Source organism: Alosa pseudoharengus, unplaced genomic scaffold, assembly GCF_046254945.1.
Source record: "Alosa pseudoharengus isolate Yale_2024_CS ecotype anadromous, Long Island Sound unplaced genomic scaffold, YU_APseudo_1.1 YU_APseudo_1.1_scf_1, whole genome shotgun sequence".
Classification (NCBI taxonomy): domain Eukaryota; kingdom Metazoa; phylum Chordata; class Actinopteri; order Clupeiformes; family Clupeidae; genus Alosa; species Alosa pseudoharengus.
The window spans coordinates 53,800,301-53,826,173 of record NW_027468564.1 but is presented as its reverse complement, the minus strand read 5'-3'; the positions used below and the strand labels follow the sequence as shown (position 1 = coordinate 53,826,173).

Sequence of the window (25,873 nt, the reverse complement as noted above, 5' to 3'; positions counted from 1 at the left end):
CAATTATGTATTTACTGGGTACATGTTATTGATACCTTAATTTTGCCCTCCAACTTATTCTTATCGGTGGGGGTGTTACGTGCCCTTGTGTAGCCTACTTGGCATTTCTAGTCTCACCCTCTACCTGCATTCTCTCTACCTGTCATTACCCCTTATTGTGTGCAGGTGTGCTGGCGTCTGCGAGTTGGCCTGCCTATAAAAGCCGCCTTTTCCAACATGGCCGCAGCTCGATCTCGGACCACATGCTGTTTACAGACCGCGGATTCTATTCTCGCCGTTTTGCTACTCTGCTCACAAATTGTATTTTCTTTTTCTCGTTTTTCAAAACTGACCATTGTAACTGGTGAAGGGCCGATGAATTTTTTTGTTTGTTTTCCCACATTAGAATAGCTGGACGTTAGTGTAGAAGGTAAGCCGTGCGGAAGACTCACACATTTTTATTTCGAGGTAAGATAGTATTTGCTTAAAACTATTAGAAGGTTAGGAGGCTTGCTAGAATCTGTTTTTAGTTATTTATTACTGTGCTTTCGAAGCATTGGCATCGTTGCTGAAGTCTCAGTTCGTCCAAAATAAATTAACATTTATATTTTTCTTATTCCTGACCCTTTCTTATGTTGTGTTTCCATTTTCATGTTTATTGGATTCATAAGTCACACACACACACACACACACACACACACACACACACTCTCTCTCACACACATAAACTCACACTCTCTCTCTCTCTCTCTCTCTCTCTCTCTCACACACACACACACACTCTGTCTCACACACACACAAACACACACACACACACTCTCTCTCTCACACACACACACACACACACACACACACACACACTACCCCTTCCATGAGGCCCTGTGGTGAGAATGGGCCTTATTTATTTCATTTCGGGGCGCATCGTGTTTGCGCGGCGCGTGACGGAAGCTAGCGACCCGTGGCACTGTGGGCTCCCCAACCGGCCCTCTCCACAGATGGCAACGGGAAACAGAAACTTTGCACCGCCCTCACACACACATACACACACACGCATGCGCACGCACGCACGCACACACACACACACTCATACACACACTCATACACACAACACACACACAACACACAAACACACACACACGCACACACACACACGCACACACACACGCACACACACACACACACACACACACACACAAACACACACGCACACACACACAGACCTCCAACCATCCCTCCTCCATCTCTCGCCCGTGCCGGGGCCTTAATGAGGACGGATGGCCAAGCGTGGAGCTACAGACCTGTACCCCTCCCCAGAGAGAGAGAGAGAGGGAGAGAGAGAGAGAATAGAGAGAGAGAGAGAGAGAGAGAGGAGACGGGAAGAAAGGCAGGCAGGCGAAGGGAGACGCTGCGGGAGCTTTCAATAGCCTCGCTCCCCCTCCTGATACAAGCGTGCCCGAGACAGCGGTGATGTTTTTAATTGGCCCTGATTAATTGTGATCTCCCATCATCTCCGTCCGCTTTCTGGGGCACGCGCCGCTGCCATCGCTGCTCCCTGCTGCCAGAGGAACGCTGGGAAACAGGAAGCTGCTGAGAGTGGGGGAGGGGGCAGAGGCAACGGTGGAGGGAGACTGACCGCTGCGCACAGAGGGAGGAAATGGAAGGTGGGGAGGCCGAGTGAGCCGCAGCGGTCTGTGCAGTACATGGAGGCCGGAACTGACCAGCGCTGAGGTGCATTCTATTCAGCGAGGCATGTGCACAACTCAGTGGTCAGTGAGGACTGCCCAGCAGTGAGGAGCTGTGCCGTAGTAGCGCAGTGCCCTTGATTAAAATGGCATATTAATGCGCACAGTCCTACAGCAGTGCAATTTCCTTAATGCCATTCTCTCTGATGTTGTGCAACAGGGGACCCATTTTCAATCTAACCATTTCCTCCTATGTAGTATTGCCATGAGGCGTCAGTGAGGGCAGAACCTCCATCCGCTCCAGGGCCTGACTCAGCCGGGCCAGGGGGCTGTGGTGGGGTGGGGGTGGGGGGGTGGGGTGGGGGCGTGGGTCACGGAGGACAGCTGACGGCTCATCTACATAAACGGTCAGAGCACAGTGCAGAGCGGAGAACTCAAGATGACACGTGAGGCTGTTATCAGCTAATGGGATTGGAAGCAGAGTTACAACCTCACCTACACACACAAACAAACAAACACAGACAAACACACATAAACCACACACACACACACCCACACACCCACACACCCACACACACACACACACACACACACACACTCCTGGCAATAGTATTCCAGACAGGTCCTATCAGCAGTGCCCAGTAAGCGCACTCTGACACTCCGACTCCTGTCTGCTACTAATTGTTGATGATAAACAGCTCTAGACAAGCAGCGTAGGGGAAAAAATGGAAAAATGAACATCTGGTGTCTAGATAGCAAACCGAGGTTTGAGATTAAAAACACAGAGAGAGAGAAAAAAAACAACCTCATGTGTTTCAGCCAACAGACAGATAAATCATTGTTGACTGGCTGGAATAGTGTGTAACTCAACAGTTTCCCCTACAGAGCAGTTGGACTGCACCAACACAGGAGCTTTCTGAGAAACGCACAATGGATGGATAGTTACAGGAGCTGGCAGAGATAATATATAAGTATAATCAAGAACTACATCTTTACCCCCCCCCCCGTCTCTCTCTCCGCCTCTCTATCTCTCTCCGCCTCTCTCTCTCTCTCTCTCTCTCTCTCTCTCTCTCTCTCTCTCTCTCTCCGCCTCTCTATCTCTCTCTGCCTCTCTCTCTCTCTCTCTCTCTCTCTCTCCACCTCTCTCTCTCTCACCTTCTTCTGCTCCCTCCAGCGGCGGTAGAGCTTGGTGTCCAGGCGCTGGGCAGCCGTGGCCCACTGAGCGGCCAGCCTGCGGATCCTCCTCTTCATGAAGCTCAGCGACTCCTTCCCCGTGCCCACCTGCTCCAGCAGAGACGCCAGGTCCGTACGGAAGGCCGCCTGCAGGGGGGAGAGAGAGAGAGAGATAGAAAGAAAGAGAAAAAAAAAAAAAAAAGAGAGAGAGAGAGAGAGAGAGAGAGAGGTGAAAGACTGCAGCGGAAGCCCAAACATCTCTATCCGATCGCTAAGCCAGTATGCTATGGCTTCGCAGCAGGCGAGCTAAAATAATTTTTGTTTTCATTTGTTTTGTTAATTTGTTATTTGTTGCTTGATTTCCTTATTCATAACCTATTTTGAACACTGGGCAATTCCACGGAAAATGGACTTTTTGTCACATCCATAACGCCATTGAAATACCTTGGCATTTGTATGATATGAATGACAACTTTCATTTTTCTTGATGTTTTTCTCATTTACATTCTTCAGCCAAAAATAGCAAATGCTCAAATGTCATGTAATCATGCACATCATACCATACCATCACATTTTATTGGCGTTATGGATGTTACAAAAAATTCAATTTTGCATGGAATTGCCCCACTACATACTATACTTACTGACATAATACACAATTTTCCCTGGATCGGTATGTGAGAGAGAGGAGGATGAGGAGAGGGAGGAGGAGGAGGAGGAAGAGAGGGACAGAGAAAGAGGAAGAGGAAAAGAGTAAGACAAAGTCAAGAAAGAAATGTGTGGAGAGATGGGCCAATGGCAGTCTATGCAAATAGCTCCCTCCCAAGCAACCATCAAGCCTGCTAGCTAACACATTTAATAAAGCCTGGATTGCAAACGCTATACCATCACTCATCTCCTTCCAAGACCTACGGCGAGGAACAAAAATACAAGATAATGCACTTAGCTTTTTTTAAAAACAAATGACATAAACCAATAGGGAAATATACTTTAATCAGCCCGATCCCCATGCATAATGAATCCCACTACATCACAATGATCAAAACCCAAAGTGTCATAGCGCGGGATCTGAATGGATTTATGCCTTGCGGGTGAAATCAATTCTTCCACGGTGAGGCTTGGAGGGGTAAACAGGAATGGAGATGAAATTACACCCACGCTCCTATCTATGATAACTTGGCTCATCCTCGTCTTAATGTTATGTATGAGAAATGTGTGAAGTGTTGTGTGTAGGCAACAAACAAACATGGGTTTCGTATGTGCTTCGTTGGCATGTAAAACGCGAGATACTGGCTGATCTCAGAACAGATGCAACTCCAGCGGTTGTCCATATCTTCGTCCCACTCTCTCTTTACCCCTTGCTCTCTCGCGCCGTATCTCAGGTATTTAGAAAACATACAGTACGGTTCCAAAGGGGGGTATCACTGATGTGGCATACGATAACTACCTGTGTAATCAGGTCCGCTAACCCAGTACGTGATCACACTACAGATGCACCTCCATCTCTCCTACCTCCCCCTCTCCTCTCTCTCATTTTCTCCCTCTATCTCTCTCTCTCTTCCTCTCAGGAGACTGAGAGCAAGGGAGACATTAGGTTCTCCATCGGCTCCCCAGAGGGCTCGTGTGTCGCTGACGGAGGCATTGAGTAAATACCAGTGTAATCAGCTCAGCGGGTATCGCCCTGACTACCGGGGGATGGGGACCGGCGGAGCAGCCGCTCTGCTGAGCCGTGTGAAACTGAGGCCGGCATATCTGGATCACAGAGTCCCCCTAGTTTGGGTGGCTCGCCAACGCGTTTACATTTACAGACAGAGGGGGAGTTGTGTGAGAGCACACACAGAGAGAGTGTGTACACAGATGCACAGAGAGCAGAGAAATATACAGAACATAGAGAACACACACACACATGCACACACACACACACACACATACACATACACACACACACACATATAAACACACACACACACACACACACAAACATACACATATGCACACACACACACACACACACACATACACACACACACACACATATAAACACACACACACACACACACAAACATACACATATGCACACACACACACACACACACTCCTCGTAGACACGATAAAATGAAGAAGAAACGATCTGGATCACAAAAGCCCTGTGATTGGGAGACTCGCCAGAGCATTTTATAGGCAGGCACACACACACTCACACACACACACACACACACACACACACACACACACACACACACACTCACACTCACACACACACACAGGGGATTGGCGAAAGACAAACACAGTTAAACCTGACACGACCTACACAAACACACACTAAGGCACACATCATTATCTCTGAAACAAAAAGGCCACGTTCAGTCTCTCCGCTCCCTTCGGCTCTGGCGAACAGAGACGTGGGGACTGTTCTGTGAGCCACACCACCACACACCGTAGGGTCGCATCATCACCACCACCGCCGCCGCTTTAAGCCCTAAAAAATCGCATTTCTGAAAATAGCACCAGGGATTTTTGGCTGCATGAGGAATTAAAATTAGAGCTCATTTATGCCTCACACGCAGAGCTCTCAAAGGCCAGCAAGAGAGGTGCAGCTGAACGGAGAGACAGAGAGAAAATTACTAAGAGAGGGGGAGAGAGAGGGGGGGGGGAGAGAGAGCGGAAAAAAGAGAGAGAGCGAGATAGAGAAAGAGAGAGAGAGAGCGAGATAGAGATAGAGATAGAGAAAGAGAAAGAGAGAGAGAGGGAGAAACAGGAGCTGTAGAGAGACATAGAGAGAAAGAGAGAGTGGGGTAGAGGATGGAAGAGAGTGACAAAGAGAAAATCTAAGAATTTTCAGATCTTAGATGGAGGGATAGAAGGATAAAAGGGAGGAAGGAACAGAGAGGGAACCGACCGCCCAGGAAGAGGGAACCAGGAAACGAGGCCAAAAGAGAAAAGAACGACTGAGTGAAAAGAACTCTCCACTGAGCCCCCGGGTCAGGCAGAGGACAACACCGGTGCGCACGCCGTGTGCATCCATTTGGATGACCTCCACTGGGCATGAAACACACACGCTCCAGGTGAGGTCCTGAGCCCCGGCACAAGGGATGAGGCGGCATGGCGTGACCCCGTGACCTCCTGCTGATGGCGAGGGCACAGGTTGCTGGGCGTGACCCCGTGACCTCCTGCTGATGGCGAGGGCACAGGTTGCTGGGCGTGACCCCATGACCTCCTGCTGATGGCGAGGGCACAGGTTGCTGGCACACAGCCCTCCAGCTCAAGCTGCATGTGGAACCGGACTCATATGGGACAAAGCATCTGCCAGTGCTCTGAGACAACAACACTCTGGTGCTCTGCATACTGAATCTAGCGCTGCGCTCCAAGGTTGGCATCAACTGTCTGATGTTTAGAGACAGTAGAGGTAACTAATAGAGGCACTTGAGTGTACTAATCAGAGGTACTATCTCCCGAGAGCGTACTTGTGTGACACAACAACCATGGCAAATACATTCAAAATGATAGGTAGTCATAAGAGTAACCACCCCAAAACCTAGACCATGACAGGAAACAGAATCCAAGTGTACAAGGTGCTGCGGCAGGTCTTTGTGTCATCACTTGATCCTGCCCGTGCGGTCAGCTTGAGCCTGGGTGGGCAGTGCACTCACCTGTCTCTTGGTGGAGCTCTTCTTGACAACAGTGGTGACGGTGGTGTGGTTCCTCCAGGCCAGTGGGGGGCAGAACCACTCCACCTCGCTCAGGTAGATGAGGAAGGAGCAGTCCGAGCCGTCCACCCCGTAGAAGGCGTAGCAGGGGTCCGAGGTCCACCTGGCCCGCATCCACTGGAACGGAAGAGTGTGGTGGGAATCAGCAAACTACCCCAGAACACAAGGCCTGCATCTGGAGTGGACAACGCTAAAACCCATCTATGTATGTACTGTAGATGTTCTCTTGCAAACAAGACTTTTCAACCAGAGGAGCTTTCAAATTAACAGACAAAGGTAAATGTTTTTCACAAACAGCTTTTCATTTGCCTTGAGTTTGTTGTTTTGGGAACAGACACAAATAGCCCAAATGTATTGATGTCTGACCGGACATCAATACATGTTTAACATATCGAATGCAAAATTGTTGAAGTTTAAAAGTCTGTTTGCCCAATTTGTAGACAACTAAGGACCACGACTGACATTGTGAGTAAATATACAGTAGAAGTCAATATCACTAGTAAGGCTCTCAATGTGCCTGATCAGCTGAATTAAAGAAGTTGTATTCAGGATCCAACTTGCAACTTGACTCACGGGACCAGTGAAGACTGCAAGTTCACTTCAGTCTGGAGACAAATTGGATGTGGACTGGAGGCTAGTTGCAACCCAAATACAACTTGCTGGATTCAGCTGATCAGACTAATTAAGGGCCGCCCTCAGTAGTGGTACTGCAGTACTCTCACAGCCTCAAAATCAGGTGTTTGATTAGAGTGGCAACTAAAACCAGCGGCAATGTAGATCTCTCAGGGCATGTTTGGATACCCTGAGGATATGTACTGTAATTATGACCGCCGCGCAGCGAAGCGGCGGTCATATAGGTTTAGTCAGATTTTTTTTTTTTTTCTTTTTCTTTTTCGCATGCCCAAATTTCCGTCAATGAGTCCCGGGACACTGAAAGACCGGGTACACGAAACTTGGTGGGCATGTAACCCCACATGGATAGCATGGAACCATCGTTTTTCGTTTTGATCTGTAACCCCCCCGCTTGACTGGACCCCCTGAAAGGAGGGTAGGGCAGACACAGTTTTCTGTGAATATCTCAAAAACCGTAGGGTTTAGGAGGACCATTTTTTTTTGTATGTTTGCCTCCAGGGGTCATGTTAACCCATTTCTGTGCACAGATACACACATACACACACATACATTCACAGTAATCATACGTATGACACATACTCACACAGTAGACATATGTACGCTTGCATGCACAGGCACATACGCAGGCACAAACACAAGCACGCACGCACACCCACACACACACACACACACTCACACACACTCACACACACACACACACACACACACATAACATAAACATAACACAAACAATCAAGAATTTCTCAGAATTATAAACAGGCAAGATGGAGGTGGGGTTGTATAAAATTAATTTTACATGTGAAATCTATGAACTAATCATGTTTTGGTACTTGTTGTCTAGCAGATACCAGTGAGAATTGAGTGTGGATAATGCAATTTAGTGAGACAGTTAGAATCATATAGGCCTGTCAGCGTGATTTCTTTTTGTGGAAAAAATGTGCTGGACTGGGCGGCGGTCATATTTTGTACCGCTCTGTGGTACATCTAGTTCATGTATAATCAGTCTGAATTAAACTCTTTCAGCCAAATTAATACAGGACTTCTGGGTGAGAATATGTGAAATTTAAGACGATGTGAGTTGAGTCCCCATTTATTATGGGCTTTGTGTAGTCTAGAAAGGGGCCCTGACGGTACTGTATAAATCCACCCATTAATTAACTAATGAATTCATTAATTAATTCAATCAACAATTTATTAACGTGATAAGAAGGCAACTTACATCCACTTTGCCAGGACAGTCAGGGTAGCGGGGATCTCGCGGAACTTCACACTGGCCCACCGTTCCATCTCTGACAGCTACAGAGAGAGAGAAAGAGAGGGAAAGAGAGAGAGAGAGAGAGAGAGAGAGAGAGAGAGAGAGAGGACATCTTAGTCCCATTGAATCGACCTCATAAAGATGCATGATGGTGTCACCGGGGCAACATGGATGAATTTGATGGAGATTTACGACCACTCCCTCAGACTCCCTGCATGGTACACGATGCACTGGCTGCTACTGAGATATATAATATCCCGGTACAGAGCATACTATATTAATTCAGACATATATTCTGTAGCTGTTGCCACATAGGCAGCAGAGGGAGTGCTCTGGTGCGGAAAATAATAATTTCAACGGCGTCTAATATTAGACCTTGACTTGTCACATCATCCATATAACACGTTTCATAGAGAAAGATGGTTGATGGAAAACGGTGCTCTGAAAGTAGACAAAGGAAGGACCTCACTTTAGAGACACCTGCCCTGTGCAGAGAGCAAACTGCTCTGGAGAAAGAGAAAGAAAGAAAGGAGAGAGAACGAGTGAAAGTCAAATCCCAAATGATTTGGTCCACTGAGGGAATCCTCGTACTCATTGGGACTGCAGTCATCACATTAATTGCTTCACTGAGTTGGCTAACAGGCCTCAGAGTAGGCACGGGCTGCCGAGTAAAGGGTGTATGTGTGTGCATGTGTGTGTGTGTGTGTGTGTGTGTGTGGGGAGGGGGGGGGGGCTGGGGGCAGAGAGGAGAGTAGGTTGATAGATTGATGATGGTGCTCCTATTGCAACCCAGAGCTCCTGGGCTGTGCGAGTGCGTTTCATCTCCCTAATGAAAGGCAGAGAGACCGGGCTTCTCCTGCCTGCCCACACAGGTCACGCCGTTCCACTTCATTACTGCCGCTGCCACAATTAAAAGAGTCTGACGCTAACTAGATAAATCCCAATCAAGTGTTGAACAAGTGTTGAACAATGAGAATAATTTAATGAAAAAAAAAATAGATGAAAGGGCTATAAAGACATGCAAATCATGTTTCGGCATCATGCCAGCACTCGCCCCCCCTTCCGCTCCTCCATCAATCTTCCTCCCCCCAAACACACTGCACACCAAACACACTGCACACCAAACACACTGCACACCAAACAAAGGGCAAAACTTATTTTTTTCCCCACACAAACAGAAAGTGGGGTGAAGATTTAAGCACTGCATCTCAGGATCTCTGATGGAGCCACGGGGTGCAGGAGAGGAGGAGGAGGAGGAAGAGGAAGGATGGAAGGGAGGAAGGAAGGAAGTGAAAAAAACGTCAAGAAGGAAAAATGCATCTGCATGAACTTGGCTGCGGCGAGAATTATTTATTCCATGATTAAAGCGCACCAGCGGAGGACACGGCCTCTGTCCCGGCACGGGAGGAGAGCCATAAAGCGGACGAATGGAATGGATTTTGCGAGGTTGACTTCAGACTCCATTGAATCGCCTGCCACAGCGTGCTTAATTTGTTTTTATAGTGGCACGGGCTGCATTTATTTCCTCACATTAAGGAAATTTGCTCTACAAATCACAGAGCGAGGCCCCATCCCTCACAACCGCGGCTTTCCTTTTTTCCACACGAGCGAGCGTCTACGGGCGGCCGATAGATTAGGCTCGAAAGGAAGAGCTGTTCGCCCCACACGCCATCTATAACCATAGGAATCCAATTCTACATGAAGAACATCAGACAAGAAAACGACAAGCGTGCCCAGGCAACAATTTGTATGATAATGCTAGACCATAAAGATAGCCAAGTCAGCATTAAACATGGCAACAAGTAAAAAAAAGTGTTATCTGCAAAATACAAGAGGTTTATGCAGTTCGGTGATAGAGGCTAATGCAGTTCAGATTGTGGATTATGCAGTGTAGTGATGGTGGGCTATGTAGTTCAGTGATAGTGCATTATGTTGTTCAATGATGGTGGGTTATATGTTCAGTGATGGTGGGTTATGCTGTTCAATGATGGTGGGTTGTAGTTCAGTGATGGTGGGTTATGTTGTTCGGTGATGAAGGTGGGTTAAGTGGATTATGCAGTGTAGTGATGGTGGGCTATGTAGTTCAGTGATAGCGCATTATGTTGTTCAATGATGGTGGGTTATGTAATTCAGTGATGGTGGGTTATGTGGTTCAGTGATGGTGGGTTATGTAGTTGAGTGATGGTGGGTTATGTAGTTCAGTAATGGTGGGTTATGTAGTTTAGTGATGGTAGGTTATGTTGTCCAGTGATGAAGGGTTAACTTGTTCAGTGATGGTGGGTTATGTAGTTTAGTGATGGTGGGTTATGTAGTTTAGTGATGGTAGGTCATGTTGTCCAGTGATGGTAGGTTATGTTGTCCAGCAGTGGTGGATTGTAGTTTATGGTGGTGAGAACGAACCTCTCCCTGCTGCCATGCTGTTCTGTAGAATCTGCTCCACACGCACCGCCATGTTGGAGACGTTCTGGGCGATGGCCTGAATTCGCTCCACCAGTCCTGCTGGCTGAATCCTGAGCATTTAAAACACACACACACACACACACTTTATATATAACTGACAAGGAGATGTTACATAATGATATTATTTATGCTGCATTTGTTTTCTGTTGGCAGATTAAACTCCAGTGAGGCACACACTGCGCTTCAGGACTCAGGTTAAACCAGTGAGTCAACTGAGTGGGCTGCTAGCTAAAAACATGTGGGGAGATCAGCACATGCATATGTAACTTCAATGGCCCAGGGAGACTAGTACTCAGGCCTGGGTGAGGTCAGTGAGGTCATCGTTGGATAGGGCGGGAGTGGGGTGGCACAGCACACACCCACGCACATTGGCCTGACTCGAACAATTAAGGTCTTTCAATCCGTGTGCATCAAGTTCACAGACAGTAACCCTTAGCATAATTAGCATATGAACTGAAACAATGAGCAGGCTACACTGTAAACTTATGGGAATCATAAGTAGGCCTATTGACTAGACCCTGAGAAAATTTAATCAGTTAGGTGGACTCTCAAGAAACACCAGTAAGCAGTTTCAAAAAGCACTACATCATGACTCCAGAGCAGGGAGGGCAAGTATACCTGGAAGCGGAGTGTACAGAACTTGAAAGCGTGGCGAATAAATCCCTGCAAACAAATCAAATTACCCACAGCTCAATACTTGCAAGTCAATACACGTTGTAATTCGTCCAACGTGATGCTACAAGGCTACTAAAGAGATTAGCTAACAAGCCACTTCTTATGAAACTTTCCCGGCTGCTCCCCTCCTTTAAAAAGAACTCATTAAATGTTGCAGATGCTAATTGCGAGGCACTTGGATGAAGCGTGAAATAGAAAAGGTCCCACACTGTCGATACAATTTGTGCTCGGGGATAAGAGTTACTCCCCGTTTTGTGGCTAGTCATAAGACTGGGCAAACAGAGCGAGCGAGCATGTTCGAGAGAGGCTTTTATAGATGGACAGGGAGAGATACTGGCCTTAAAAGGGCAATTTGACAGGGGGAGCGTGAAGCGAAGCATAATGCTGTGAGATAGCAGCAGCCGGCCTGGGGTGACACGCAGCTTAAGTGAAAACTCTTGTTTGGTGGGAAACTGAGAGAGTTAAAAAGTTAAATTCCTCTCCCCCTCCCTAGCTCTGTGTGTGTGTGTGTGTGTGTGTGTGTGTGTGTGTGTGTGTGTGTGTGTGTGTGTGTGAGAGAGAGAGAGAGAGAGAGAGAGAGAGATAATTGGTCTGTGTTAATTTAGCATTAGGTCTCAAACAAGGAATTATCAGATGCAGTGGTAATGAAATTCACTGAAGCTGAAGTCTGCAGTTACACAACACAAACAAAAGAGGTTTTTGCTACATGTTTAGGAGTCCAGGCCTTGTAGGGTCTGTAAGTCTGTAAGGGAACTAAAATAAAAGAAATTGTGGCCCAGTAATATTTCCATTTTTGGCAAGCGTGGAGATGCTTGTTCAGCACATGATAAATTAGAACATTCTTTTAAAGCCCTTTCAGTTTCATGTCTTTTCACTCTGTCTGGTGATACATAAGAACACAGGAAAGGTCATGCGCAAACAAAGGATTCAAAATAAACAAGCCACCACCCCAAAACACAGCGCTGCACAAACTGTCTGAGCCTCGTTGTTTTCATGAGGAAAAAGTTCAGGTGCCCGTATTTGCCATTGAGGTTTCATAGGTTCCATTCGCAGGTTTATGGAATGTTGTGGGAATGGCTGAACTGCTAAACTCATTTAGGATGATTGTGACACTGGATTGCACTATGCCGCAGATTTAACTGAAATAGGTAAGAAAATAAAGGCTTTAAGACCAATTTTGGACCATAGTATGAATACCAATGAAATGTTTATTTGCCTTTCAAAATGGCAGCATTAACTAAAAGTAGTGTCTGTGACATCATGTCAGAAACCTCAATACGCACATATTGTCCCAAACAAGATATAACGAGACTTTTTTATGTATTTCTGTCTTACCAACATAAAGAAATATGACTGACACACTGAAACAAACTAAACTTTAAACACACACAATTATTATTTTACTTAATTTATCCCTACTTTCCTTATCTATAGGCCTAATGTGTTCTATTTCCTTGCTTGATCTCTGAAATGATCTCTCTATCCCTCACACACACCCATCCATTCCACAGCGTTTGGCACAGTTTATGATATTGTTAACCAAACAATGTCAAGTGCCTTTGCTGTGGTTGTACACAATGTAGATTATTACATTACATTACATTTAGCAGACACTTCTTGACCAAAGTGACTTATGTCACCTATATTACAAGGGATTACATTTTCCCCGGAGCAAATTGGGGTTAAGTGCCTTGCTCAAGGGCACAACGGTGGAAGTCGGGAATTGAACTGACAACTTTATGGCTACTGCACACTAGCCCAGCTCCTTAACCACTACACTACCACCGCCCAGATTATACAAAACAATGAAGAGCAGTCTCATTTCAAAACGGAACCTATTTGACCTACTCATTTCAGAATGGATATGGAACCTATTTGGCCTATTTTAGCCCATTAATGCCATCATTTGCCGTGCTACCCCTTTAGAACATTTATAAATAAGTTAGAATGTATCATAGTATTAGTCTTTTAAAAGTGTGTGTGTGTGTGTGGGGGGGGGGGGTGGTTGTTGAACTCTGTATTTTAATAACCTTGCCTACGGACTGGGAACAAAGTATTCAAAATAAACATGCCACCATCTCCAGGCGGCACTCTTCATGACCTGCCTGGGTCTCACAATTTTTATGAGCAAAATGTTACGGTGCCAGCTACTTTCAACCACCATTTTTCAGCCGTAGCAGCACTCTGCACACTATTAAAAAGTGATCATGTTGTCCTCTCGGCACACCGCCCTCCCCTCTCAGCGGCCCTCCTCCTGATGGACGCCTCTCTGTCATACATCTCCCTGGCCTCTGCATATAGAATCTATACGTCTCACTCTGCCAAATGACACTGATTTCCCCCTTTAGAGGCCACCGGGTCCCATTGGTGACGAGTTCCTTTTTCTTTTGAAAACAAATTATAAATTAAACAGCTCCCTCCAGTGCCTTATTTCAGAGAGAAAATCCTTAATTATCTTTTTTAGTTGAGCCAGTCACCCCCTGGTGCTGTTCAGCACAGACCCACTTTCCACAGCTGTTCGAGAGAGAGTCCCCTGGAGTGGCCCACAATGACCTTCCTAAGAGTAGGCTGTCGGGCTGGGCTGGGCTGGGCTGGAGTGGACCCATGGGGGGGGCCTCTCTGGGTCTTGCCGCTTGCTGAGGGCTGCACTTTCTCTGCCACCCGGGCGACCCCACCACCCCAGCGCCAGCTTCAATCCACCCGGCTGGTCACCAGCAGCCACCACAGGAGAACAGAAAGAAGATAAACTAGTTGGAGAAAGACACAGTAGGAAGGGGGCACAGCAAGAGAGAGAACAACAGAGAGAGAGAGAGAGAGACAGACAAAGGGAGGAAAGTGGTGGCTAGTGTGTGTATGCAGTGTGTACCTGTATGTCTTTGTCAGGACACACAGTATGACACATGGACACACGTCCAAGGACACACAGCGTGTTCAATAGCTCGCCACAGTCAAGCCATTTGTACCCATCGCTCACAAAATCTGCTGCTCGAAAATAACATTCCCTAAATGTCAGATAATGGCAGATTGCGCGTGTATGCCATAGGTAGTGTCACTGTCTGTCAGGTACATGGAAGTAAATGTCAAGCACTGAACTGTGGTGGAGTAAGAACAAGGAGCAGCTTAACAATACTGACAGCCTAACTCCTCCGCTCACTCTTGAGCATGGGCGCTAAAGGTTCTCAGTGATTAGCTTGCTGTCCAAAACAGTGCTAGCGAGCTACGTGAGCTGTGTGGCTTTAGACGACAACTTCAGCCCTGGGGCTGAGAGAGGGAGAGGGATGGGAAGAAGGAGAAGGAGTTGGAGAGGCAGAAAGGGAGACGGCTTAAGTACAATCCTGTCTGTCAGAGAGGCTGGGAGCGTTTCACACGTTCGCTGTCGTCATGGACGCCAATTGTGTGACGCTAACTAGCAAATCACGCTAGTCTCGGTGATGGGGGCACGCCACAAGCTTATATCCGTGCCTTCAAAGGGATTGGCTGAACAGAAAAAGAGAGTTTTTCCCCCCTTGCGTTGCTATAGAGCTCTGCGAGGCTTATTAGGCGCTAATGGGCAGACAGGAGAGGGGGGCTGATGCTATTGCCGGGGCTTACAGTAATGTGATGGAGCCGCCCGCGGCACCGCCCGCTCTCACAGAAGACTCATCAGGCCACACCGCCCGCAGAGGAAACAGCCAGATTTGGTGGTAAAGAGAGCTTTTGCTCTCTCTCTCTCTCTCTCTCTCTCTCTCTATCTCTCTCTCTCCCCCGTCTCATTCTCTTTCTTTCTCATTCTCCATCACTTTCCTTCTCTCATTCTTTTTTTCTCTCCCTCAGTCTATTTCTCTCTCTCTACCTCTCTTTCCCCTCGCTTGTTCCTTCCTTTCTCTTTCCTCAAATTCCTCTGCGCTACACAAATACGCGGCCTACGGGCATATCTCAGATATAGGCCTTGGATATTGCGTCTCGTTGGCTCATGCGATGGCGGGAGGGAGGGAGGCATATCAGTGGCGCTACTAGCCAGGGGAGCCACCGCGATGTAGCCTCCCCACTGAGGAGCCCTGGCCATGTCACAGAGCATCAGCGTAGCCTCGCCTTCCCAGACCGCTAATGCCCGCGGTACGCGAGCGCTGCTACGCTAACGACTTAGAGATTAGCCCGTGTTTGAGCCATCATGCAAAACAAACTACAGCGCAAATGCCCTCTGAAAGTCTCGCTGATTCTCAAAGTGAAGGTCGAATGTTATTTCTTAAGTGTAACCATTTTTGCATAATACGTAATGTGTAAAAATAGGATGGTCTAGTGGTAATTCTATTGTGTTTTGTCAGCAAATAACATTACTTAATTCATGGCCTTTTTAGCAGCAGCACTAAACACAATGGGGAAACAGAGGAATTCCAATCTGCAGAAAACATGGAACTCGAAAATGTGCACTTGCTTTAAATGCAACGATGCAATTCAAAACGTTAGACAGAGGCGACTGCTGTGTTTGTTTAGATCAGGATAGCAAAACAAGCAAATATCATTAAATTATTATGATGATAATATTATCAAATGTTATGTGAGGGATTGTGGGATTATGACAGTGTTGTTTTAATGGTCAGACTGAAGCGCCTACAGAATAATAATGAAACTAAATGCAAAAGCGACAAATCGACTCCATGACCAGTGTTTGGTAAGACATGGATCTTCAACAGTATTTGGTTTTGAAGGTCTTGTGTAACAACACACTGACATGTTGCTCAAAAACCTGTAGGGTACAGAAGTGTTTCGCAAATGTGTTTCATAAACAACTCAGTTCATCGGTTATTCATGTCCCAGTCTGCATTTAATGCACGAAAATAGCACCCTAGCTTACACTGAAAGAATTAGTCTGACAGGTTATTACAAAGATATGCTATACGATTTTTAGTGTACAGTATGTGTGTGCTGGACCCACTTAGATAATTGAATGCGATGCCACACATCACTTTAATTGGTTAATTTGTTGTCTGGAACACCAAGACCCAGATTTGAGACAGGAGGGGGAAGGTCTGGTGCTTTTAATGGGTTTCTATGGGAGCAGGAAGTGAAGAGGAAAACATGGCTTGTCTTGCATGGCAACCGAGTCACATAGCCGTGCTCCCCTGCTGGGGCTACATTAATCCTGGGCGCAGGGTGCCGCGCCAAGGGACTCTGGCACTCAGCGCCGGCCCAATCAGGGCGCTCTGTCAGGGGCTTCGCTTTTGTGCTCTGCCATGGCACCCCATTAAGACAAGGGGCCTGAATTCTGGTTTCCTTCCCAGCAGTCTTGGTTCTTTCACCATTACCTCAACTGACCCCTTCAGCTGAAACCCTTACCAAGCTCAACACCCCCCCCTCCGCCCCCCCGCTTCCTCCCTTGTCCCCATCTTCCACCAGAGAGGGTTGAGGAAGAAAAGCAAACGAGTAGAAAAAGCAGGTCTCAGCCAGGGCAGGAGATGACCCATCCATATCACCTCCCCCCATATCTTAAAGGAGAATTCCGGTGTGATATTGACCTAAAGTGTGTTGAAACATGATACCGAGTGTGAACGTATGTCTCATAGCCCATCTCGGCTTGTCCCCTGCACTCCAAAATCTGGCGCTAGTTAGCCGATGCTACCAACAGCTTTTTCAATGGTGGTGCTTCGGCATCGGGCTAGCCATGCAAATAAATCACTGTTTACACCGTTTACAAGGCTCAATGTATCTCCACACTTCATTGGTAGACTACCGAAGGCCCTGACATTTAAAAAGAGACATTGAGAACTTTGAAAAAGCACTGGTAGTTTACTTACAAGACGATTTATACAGACAGTATCTTCACGAAGTTTAGCGTTTGCAGCCATCTTGAATTTAGTCACGATAAGTCGAGCGACGAGTAAGAATTAACAGGTATGATAAAAATATTATTATTATTATAAAAATAATTCTGTGGAAATGCATGGATTCCAGTTGCTGCTACTGGAAGAAACTGGAATCCATGCATTTCCACTGAATTATTTTTGGAATCTGATCCCTTATCATACCTGTTCATTCTTACTCGTCGCTCGACTTATCGTGACTAAATTCAAGATGGCTGCAAACGCTAAACTTCGTGAAGATACTGTCTGTATAAATCGTCTTGTAAGTAAACTACCAGTGCTTTTTCAAAGTTCTCAATGTCTCATGTCAACAGTGATTTATTTGCATGGCTAGCCCGATGCCGAAGCACCACCATTGAAAAAGCTGTTGGTAGCATCGGCTAACTAGCGCCAGATTTTGGAGTGCAGGGGACAAGCCGAGCTGGGCTATGAGACATACGTTCACACTCGGTATCATATTTCAACACGCTTTAGGTCAATATCACACCGGAATTCTCCTTTAAGCCTGGGCCCTTGCAGGATGCAACAGTGCGTGACACCCTTCCTCCTGAAGATCTCATCTCCAGAGCTTGTTAGGGCAGGCAATAAAAAGCCAACTTCCTGTAATTACCCTGATCCCGGAGCAAGGTACCTACCTACCTGATGGAGCGTGGGGCATTACAGACCATTGATTCTATGCTATGAGTTTATATTTTTCACACTTCTGCAAACCTAACTAGCTACAGATGCGCCTATGTGGATACTGTCCGGAGGTGTTTCCTTCGGAACAAGGAAAAAAATCCATCCGGGAGATCGGGACTTTTACGGCATGTTGAAAAATTGCACATTTAATACTGTGTCCAAGAACAGAAGTACTGTTACTTCCATTATTTTCCCCCTTCTTCTCATCCCTCATTCTCTGTGAGGGAGCGGCACGCGGTGTGGAGGAAGTGAATAATCCGGAGATGAGAGATGGCGAGTGAGTGGAGGCGCTCCCGTGAGGAGGGGCCGGCGCCAGAGCGGACATCTCTTTAGAAGCCTCTGTCAGAGAGTGTTATAATAACGGCCGCATGCGGCAAAAAAAAAAAGAAAACAAAATGCTAACCAATCAAGAAGATCTTGCCAGTTACTCCCAAGCCTCCTCTCTCTCTCTCTCTCTCTCTCTCTCTCTCTGTCTCTCTCTCTGTCTCTCTCTCTGTCTCTCTCTCTCTCTCTCTTTCTTCTGCTGTGTGACTGTTGTGTCGAATTCCTTTCCAACAGGAAATGCAAAGTCAAGTCACAGAGCGTGAAGATTCTCCTAATTAAATGACAACAACCATAAGCTTGATGAGGCAGAGGGCTCGTTACGAAGAGTGGATCTGTAACATTCTCTACATCTTAAGCTAACTGCCTGAGTCTAACTACTGCAACAGTGGCACAGGCTCACAAACCACACGAATGCTGATTAATGCTATCCTGAGCAACATCTCGCCATAACCCGCACGACACTCAATTTTAGGTGCGGCATCACACATACAGTACATCATAAAACACGTCCATGAAAAAACAACAAGCTGTCTGGCCTTATTATGCACCTTCGGGTGTTATTCAGGTTGAAGTGCAGACACCAGCACGATGACACAAGCAGGATGACACAATGCTCTGTCAGCTGCAATGACTCTTCTGGAGTGCTTCATCATCTAATCTAATCCTCACACCACAGGAGGAAATGCCCAGTAGTCTACAGCACAGTAGAGCGACTAGGCTGGACACCGCGTCTCCTCCTGAACCACACGGTTGGAGAAGGGCTTGAGAACACTGCGTGCTGCCTGCTGTAGAGACACAGTAGCATGTGAAACAGGGATCTGGGGACCAGTGTAACATTTCTCGCTCTCCCAAGGATACAGACGGAGGCTGGAGGTAGCATTTCTGAAGTCTGGGGTAATTTAATACTTATTCACTTAGAAAACTATGCGTGGCCTCATGAGCAAAGGTTTGGACAGGAGTTGCACTGCAGCTTATTCATACACCATGTGTTACCCTGAGAGAGTCCAGAGGCAGCAGCATATGTGCACGTACCGTGCACGCTCACACACCCATATGTGCACGTACCGTGCACGCTCACGCACCCATATGTGCACGTACCGTGCACGCTCACGCTCACGCACCCATATGTGCACGTACCGTGCACGCTCACACACCCACCTGTTAATGGCAGAGCTGAGCTCCTCCAGGCGGCGGGCGTCGCTGGTGTTGTCCAGCCGGGACAGGCTGTCGACACGCTTCATGATGACCTCCAGCATGTCGCTGATCTTGCGCAGCACGCCGCGCGACTCCACCACACCCATCACTGCAGAGGGGGAGACAAGTGAACAGAGAGCGGGGGTGAGATCTGAACCCAGAACTCAACACTCAGTTAGATACTGTACTGTGTCACATCTATCTTTGCAAGGAATACATTGAGTGGGCAAGTTTTTCATTAGAAATGTGCTCGAAAACAGGTCCTCATATGCAAGGTTCTACCTGTCAGTGATTGAAAGGTATTTGCATATCAGCTTTCAAAGTGTTCAAACACATACTTTCATTTGCCTTTTAATGTGGCATAAAAGCACTACATTAGGGCCAAAAAGAGGCGTGTGAGGGAGGAGTCATTACTCAGTCATAATTGTCAGATCACCACCCCGCCGATCTCAGCCTTTTTACAACCCTCCTGACGACCTTGTCTCCAGGCTTAAATACAACTGGTCCAATGAGCGCTTTGAAAAGCAAAGTATGGAAGAAAATGGTCATAGAAACCAAAAGTACAAGGAGGGTCCATTATTCACATAAACTCTTTGAAAAGTAAAACTATAGATGAGATAACTGGTCAGTTAAAGACTTTGAAAAGAAAAGTGCCAGAAGGGATAACGTAACACTTTGAAAAGAATAGCATGGATAGGCCAACTGGTCAGATGAACACTTTGAAAAGTCAAAATGCGAGGGAGGAAAGGAAGACCAAACAGTCCTGCTTACGTGTCCATCTCAGAGGCTCAGACGTGCTGACGTCCAGGCAACACTTTAACCTTTGATACATAATAGTGTGGCGCCCTGGCCGGGATTATGAAAAGAGAGGGGAACAAATTATGTTGACATTGTCTCGCTCGCTCCAATGGAGCCAATTATCTGTGACCACAGCGGGCTCTGACTGATGTTATGGCTTTCACCTGCAGAATTGAAGAGGTCATCCGAGGCGGCCAGCCAAAGGGTGAAGAGGAGGAGGAGGAGGAGGAGTGGATGGAGGGAGGGAGGAGAGTGGGAGGAGGGGGAGAGGGGTTTAATTTCCTTTTCACCTTCTCTTTCTCTTTCGGTCGGCGCTCTACCTCATTTGCTCCAGGTTCTGTGGCCTCATTGCTCTGGGATTACCAGCTATCAGACCGAGGGGCATATCATACCGCACACACACACACACACACACACACACACTTACCCACTTACCACCATGAAGGGAGGGATTATCATGAGAAAAAACATTGCAGAGAAAAAAGGGTAAAATATGATTGCTTGGTGTTTTTCCTTTTTAATCACAGAGTGCAAACCAAACCAGCCACTGAAGTAGTCTGCTTTAACCTTGAGCTCCCTAAGCCAAGGGCATTTTCCCATGCTGTGGTCAACGGCACTTAATCCTGTTCGCAGCGCCAACTAGCATGTCGGCTCCTGCCCGGCTCCAAGTGAGGCCAGAAGCTAGCGCGGTGAGGACTCAAGGAACGCCCGGTCGAGTGAACGAGTTCAGGGCACAGGTGGGCAGATGTAGAGAGGGAGCTGTCTCCGTGGTGACAGGCCTAATAACGGGCTTTTGCCACTGACTCCAGCAGGGTTTTTTTTTTTTTCTTCTTTTTTTAAAGAGCTGTATAAGAGATTTATCAGGCGCAGAGACGGCCGGAGGGGACAGGGGCTGACAGCGTCCCCTGCCCCGTCGCCCGCTCCTGCCGCCACTACTGCTGCCCGCTTGTCGCAAATCACCACCCGCTGTCACCGGCCTCGTTGTGCAGATTAAGTCAATTACAGCAGAGCGGCCGCACGTTATTAGGGGCCTGACGGATTACTGAGGGCTACAGGAGAGCCGGTGAAGGTAGAAGTGAGGAGAGGAAGAGGAAACGAGAGAGGGAGAAAGAGAGAGATGGAGAAAGAGAGAGAGAGAGAGAGGCAGAAAAGACTGATTGGGGCTGAAAAAGAGATGAGGTGGAAGGTGAGGAAATAAAATAAGGTTAGTTGAGAGTGAACGTACGTGCGCGAGGCAGAACAGAAATTAAAAAAGGGAGAGGGGGAAAGAGAAAGAGGTGAAGGAAGAGGAGGAGGAGGCCTGGGGGAAAGGCACAGAACAGGTAATGGCTTATCAGCCATGTTTCAGGGGAAAAGAGAATTACCATCCATTTGCATTTGTTACGCTTGCTTTCGCTGTCATTACTGCCTGATGGCGGAGAGGTACAGGGAGATGGAGAGAGGGAGAGGATGGAGGAGAGGAGAGAAGAGAGGATGAGGAGGGAGGAGAGGAGAGAAAAGAGGGAGAGGAGGGAGAGGAGAGAAAAGAGGGAGAGGGAGAGGAGGAAGGAGAGGAGAGAGAGAAGAGAGGGAGAGGCATTGGCAAGGATAGCAATAGCAAGGAGATAGCAAGGAGAGGAGAAAATGATTAATTTAGCTGTTTTCCTGTCTGTTGTCTACATGCTACCGAAGGGACAGTGGACATAACATTTACTCATGTAATGTTAATGTCATAAATAACTCTCTCTCTCCCTCACACACACACACAAACAGAAACATGCACACACACACACACACACAAATACAGACCAAACACACCCACAGTAATGCACACTTGACATGGGTAGACATACAGTCACAGAAGTGTATGCATAAATAACGTATAAAGAGCCAGAGAAAGTCACACACACACTCGCACACACACACACACACACACACTCACACAACACACACACACAGGGAGAGAAAGAGAAAAATCTACAACAGGACATAAACCTCTTGAGAAGCCATGGAGCTATGACAATGCCTGAAGCACGATAAGCAGGCCATTAATATGACTTCAAAGAGATTTAATACCTGCCAGTGAGCTCAGCTAATATACAGCAGTCCATAACAACTACAGAGATGGACCATGATGTCAGGAATACTAAACAGTGGAGGTTTGCCAGAGTTCACTCACAGATTTCAGCAGCTCAGAAAATGTCTAAAATAACCACTAAAAGATCCACGTCTAGATCCAAACATGAATCATTTTCTAAAGAAAAACAAATCAGGGTGGACGGTGTTTCAATGTGTCCACATTAAACAAGGCCAAATATGGTAACTGCTTGCACCAGTCAGACTGACAGTCATGTCTGCACTTGTCCCCCAAACAGAAATGAACTCATCAGGTGATGTCTGGCTCTCTCTCTCTCTCTCCCTCTCTCTCTCTCTCTCCCTCTCTCTCTCAGCCCGAGGAGGCGAGTGGAAGAGATAGAGGGAGAGAGACGGAGGGAGGGACAAAGTCACCTTCTCAAACCTCCACGCCGACATTTAATGAGAAGTTTCACACCATTTAAAGAGCAGTCAGAGCACAGCCCCAGTGACAGACCGTGTCACATCATCATCATCATCATCATCATCATCTTCCTCTTCCTCTTCGTTGATGGCATTGTCGTCACCAAAGAGCCACTCGGTTGACGGCGGTCATGTCCTTGAGCTTTAGAACGGCGAGAGTTTTATGGGAGAGGCAACCCAGCGACGGTGAGAGTAGCACTGGCGAAGGCTCCAGAGGCCTGCCGATGCCCATGCCAAAGACTCCTTGGAAAATGGGTATTTTTTATTGGCTCACACTTGGCCAGATTTTATTACAAGGGCTGTTTCATTAGATTTCAGCTACTTAACGCCGACTCCAGTTTCTGGATAGTACTGCTGACCCCTGGTTTTTATGAACCAACACCAATTAAACAGCTATTAGCAGACACAGGAACACCTTCCCCTACCAACATCTACTGCAGTACTCTCAGACTGGGCAAACAGCATCATTAAAACATTCCCCATCTGTGTCACTACAGAGCCATACCTGCAGATTATACTGTATATTCGACACATGAAAATATGAAAAAAATAATATTTCATTTATTTAACGCTTTCTGTATAATGTACGATGTGTTTCATCCCAGGTGACAAAACTGTAAGAGGAAAAAACTCACAACCATGAATACTGCATGAGATGTTGATCTATGTTTCACTGGCATGCTGTGGTGCTAAATACAGATAAGAAAAAGTTGCTGCAGAATTACAGTGTATGGCAAGAAATTCAGTTGGACAGGCATGGAGACAATAGGAGCCACTGATTTATAACCTGTGAAATTCTCTGCCAATATCACGCAGGTAGCTACAGACAAGTGACACGGTAGGAGCGGCCTTTTCACCGCTGCACAGTGCGTACACACTTAGTGAACATGTCCGAGGCAGTCAGGTTTATCTGCTCAATAGGCCGTAAAATAACCCTGGAAAAATAATTCAAATTAGCACGAGACGATCACATTTTGATAGCCATTCTAGGGCGGGCTAGTTGACATTTTGATAGTCATTCTACTCTACAGGGCGGGCTAGTGCGGAATTCGCTGATGTATGCAGTACCGTGCCAATGGGATTTCACAGTCTGGTGTGGAAACATGTGCAGGCCATTAGCCAGACTGAATAGTGGACATGCTAATGAGAAAAGTAGCGGAATGAGGAGTCCAGGCCATTTGTCCTCCGGTGCTGTATTACAGACCAGCATGTAGCATATATAAAAGGGCAAGTGAGGCGTCCGCCTCTATCATGTTTTATTTGCTTCATTAGCGCCATTAGCAATCAGCGCTCACATGGATGACGGGCGCCCACAACAAACCCATGGGAATGAAAATCTCATTGGCTCAGAGCGCTTTACGACACATGGGAAGGTCCATTGTATGCTTGACATATCGACTGGATGAGCCATTCTGGATTACGAGTGATATCCACGGGCTAATGTTGAAGACATAACCCCACAGGTCAGTGCAGTGGATGGACCAATAAATGAGTTCCCATCCATCCACACTGACCTTGCTGCTATTGATTGATTTATAGCATGTTATATAAAAAAAAATCAATTACAATATATGGGACGTTTTTATGTGTATTTTTCTGCTGTTCCGCTTCTGCCTCCACAAAGAGAACATACATCAAGCAGAGAAGGCAGACGGGACTCTCCGGGATTTAAGGGGGCGGTGAAGGAGGAGGACAGTGGTGAGCAGGACAGACTGAGTGGACGGCAGCGCGTTTCATGGCCTGTTTGGGCACTCTGCCGATGAAAGGGTGAATGAAAGGCATGAATCACCCACTCGGCGCGGTGCAGCGGCGTTAGCCTCTCCGTCGTCTTGAATATTACCATAACAACAGCGCCTCATTTTTTTTATTACCCTCCCCCAGCCTGTCCACCCCTGCAGTGTGGGTGCTGTGGATGGTCTGCCAGCACGTGGGCTTTTACGGTCAGTCAGTGTCAAAAGCTAGCAAACTTTTCTAAGTGTTTTAGCATATTAGCTTCTCCAAGTAGCCTGCACTGTATGCTGGCTATATTAGCACGGACCTGTTTTCATTAAATTAATCCGGGAGTTCACCAGATCTTGTAACAGTAATTACAGTAGCTCTGGTGTATTTAGGGAGAGGTGAGCGCGTGGGGGTTGGGTTTGGTGATTAATGTCTGCAGCATCCTCAGTTAGTTTAGCCTCGTCTGGGGGGGAAGGATTCCCTGAAAGAGGAACAACCAATCCAATTAGCGTAATTAGCGCCGTTAATATTTTACACTATCCAATAACCACATTGTGATGTTCAGCCCGTGCAGCAGGAGAGCTGAAGGAGGGAGTCACGCAAAAAAAAAGAAACCCGTCTGCTGCACCAGAGGGCAGAGTAGTAAATGCAGATTTAATGTGCTGTATTAACTAGGCGCGAGCACTGCAGACTTCTTCTGACACCTTATCACAGGCCGCTGACAAATGACTCTTCATGAATAATAGCTGGATGACCCATTTCTCAGCGTAGCTGGTGCACGGCTCATGGGCCCGTTGTTTTTCTCCTTGTGCTGATGATACACAAGAGGCTTCTGGGAAACCAGTCCTTGAAAATGTTTTTTTTTTTTTTTTTACATCGCATCGCGAACGGAAACGCTTCAGATATGCACCCGGCGTAGCTTTCCTGTCAGGCTTAAGCACGAGAAAATAGGAGTGTTTGAGCACGGGAGAAGAGGGGGGTGTGTTGGAGTCCTTCAGAGGCCCCAGCTCAGCTCACTGACCACTCCGGAGGAATGAAGGGCCACAACAGATACAGAAAGAAAGCACACGCGGCGCCCTCCCACCGGACGGCTGAGAGCCAGAGACAGACGCCCTTAACACGGGTGACTTCCATTAAAGCCATGGTGTGACCACACACACACATGCAGACACGCACACACACACTTGTGGTTTACGAGAGAACATGGTGATAAAACCA

The 25,873-nt window shown here is 47.1% G+C and overlaps 1 protein-coding gene across 1 annotated transcript in view; it reads right to left on the bottom strand.

Annotated features, from left to right (window-relative positions):
- Nucleotides 1-25,873, bottom strand: part of LOC143119485 (alpha-1,6-mannosylglycoprotein 6-beta-N-acetylglucosaminyltransferase B-like) — a 131,115-nt gene that overhangs the window by 71,273 nt on the left and 33,969 nt on the right. Inside the window, exons 3-8 of the mRNA XM_076281030.1 lie at nucleotides 19,568-19,712; nucleotides 13,640-13,656; nucleotides 10,830-10,925; nucleotides 8,394-8,470; nucleotides 6,485-6,658; nucleotides 2,817-2,981 (exon numbers count right to left, since the gene is read on the bottom strand). Of these exons, the coding sequence (XP_076137145.1) occupies nucleotides 2,817-2,981; nucleotides 6,485-6,658; nucleotides 8,394-8,470; nucleotides 10,830-10,925; nucleotides 13,640-13,656; nucleotides 19,568-19,712 (674 nt within the window). The remainder of the gene's footprint in view (nucleotides 1-2,816; nucleotides 2,982-6,484; nucleotides 6,659-8,393; nucleotides 8,471-10,829; nucleotides 10,926-13,639; nucleotides 13,657-19,567; nucleotides 19,713-25,873) is intronic.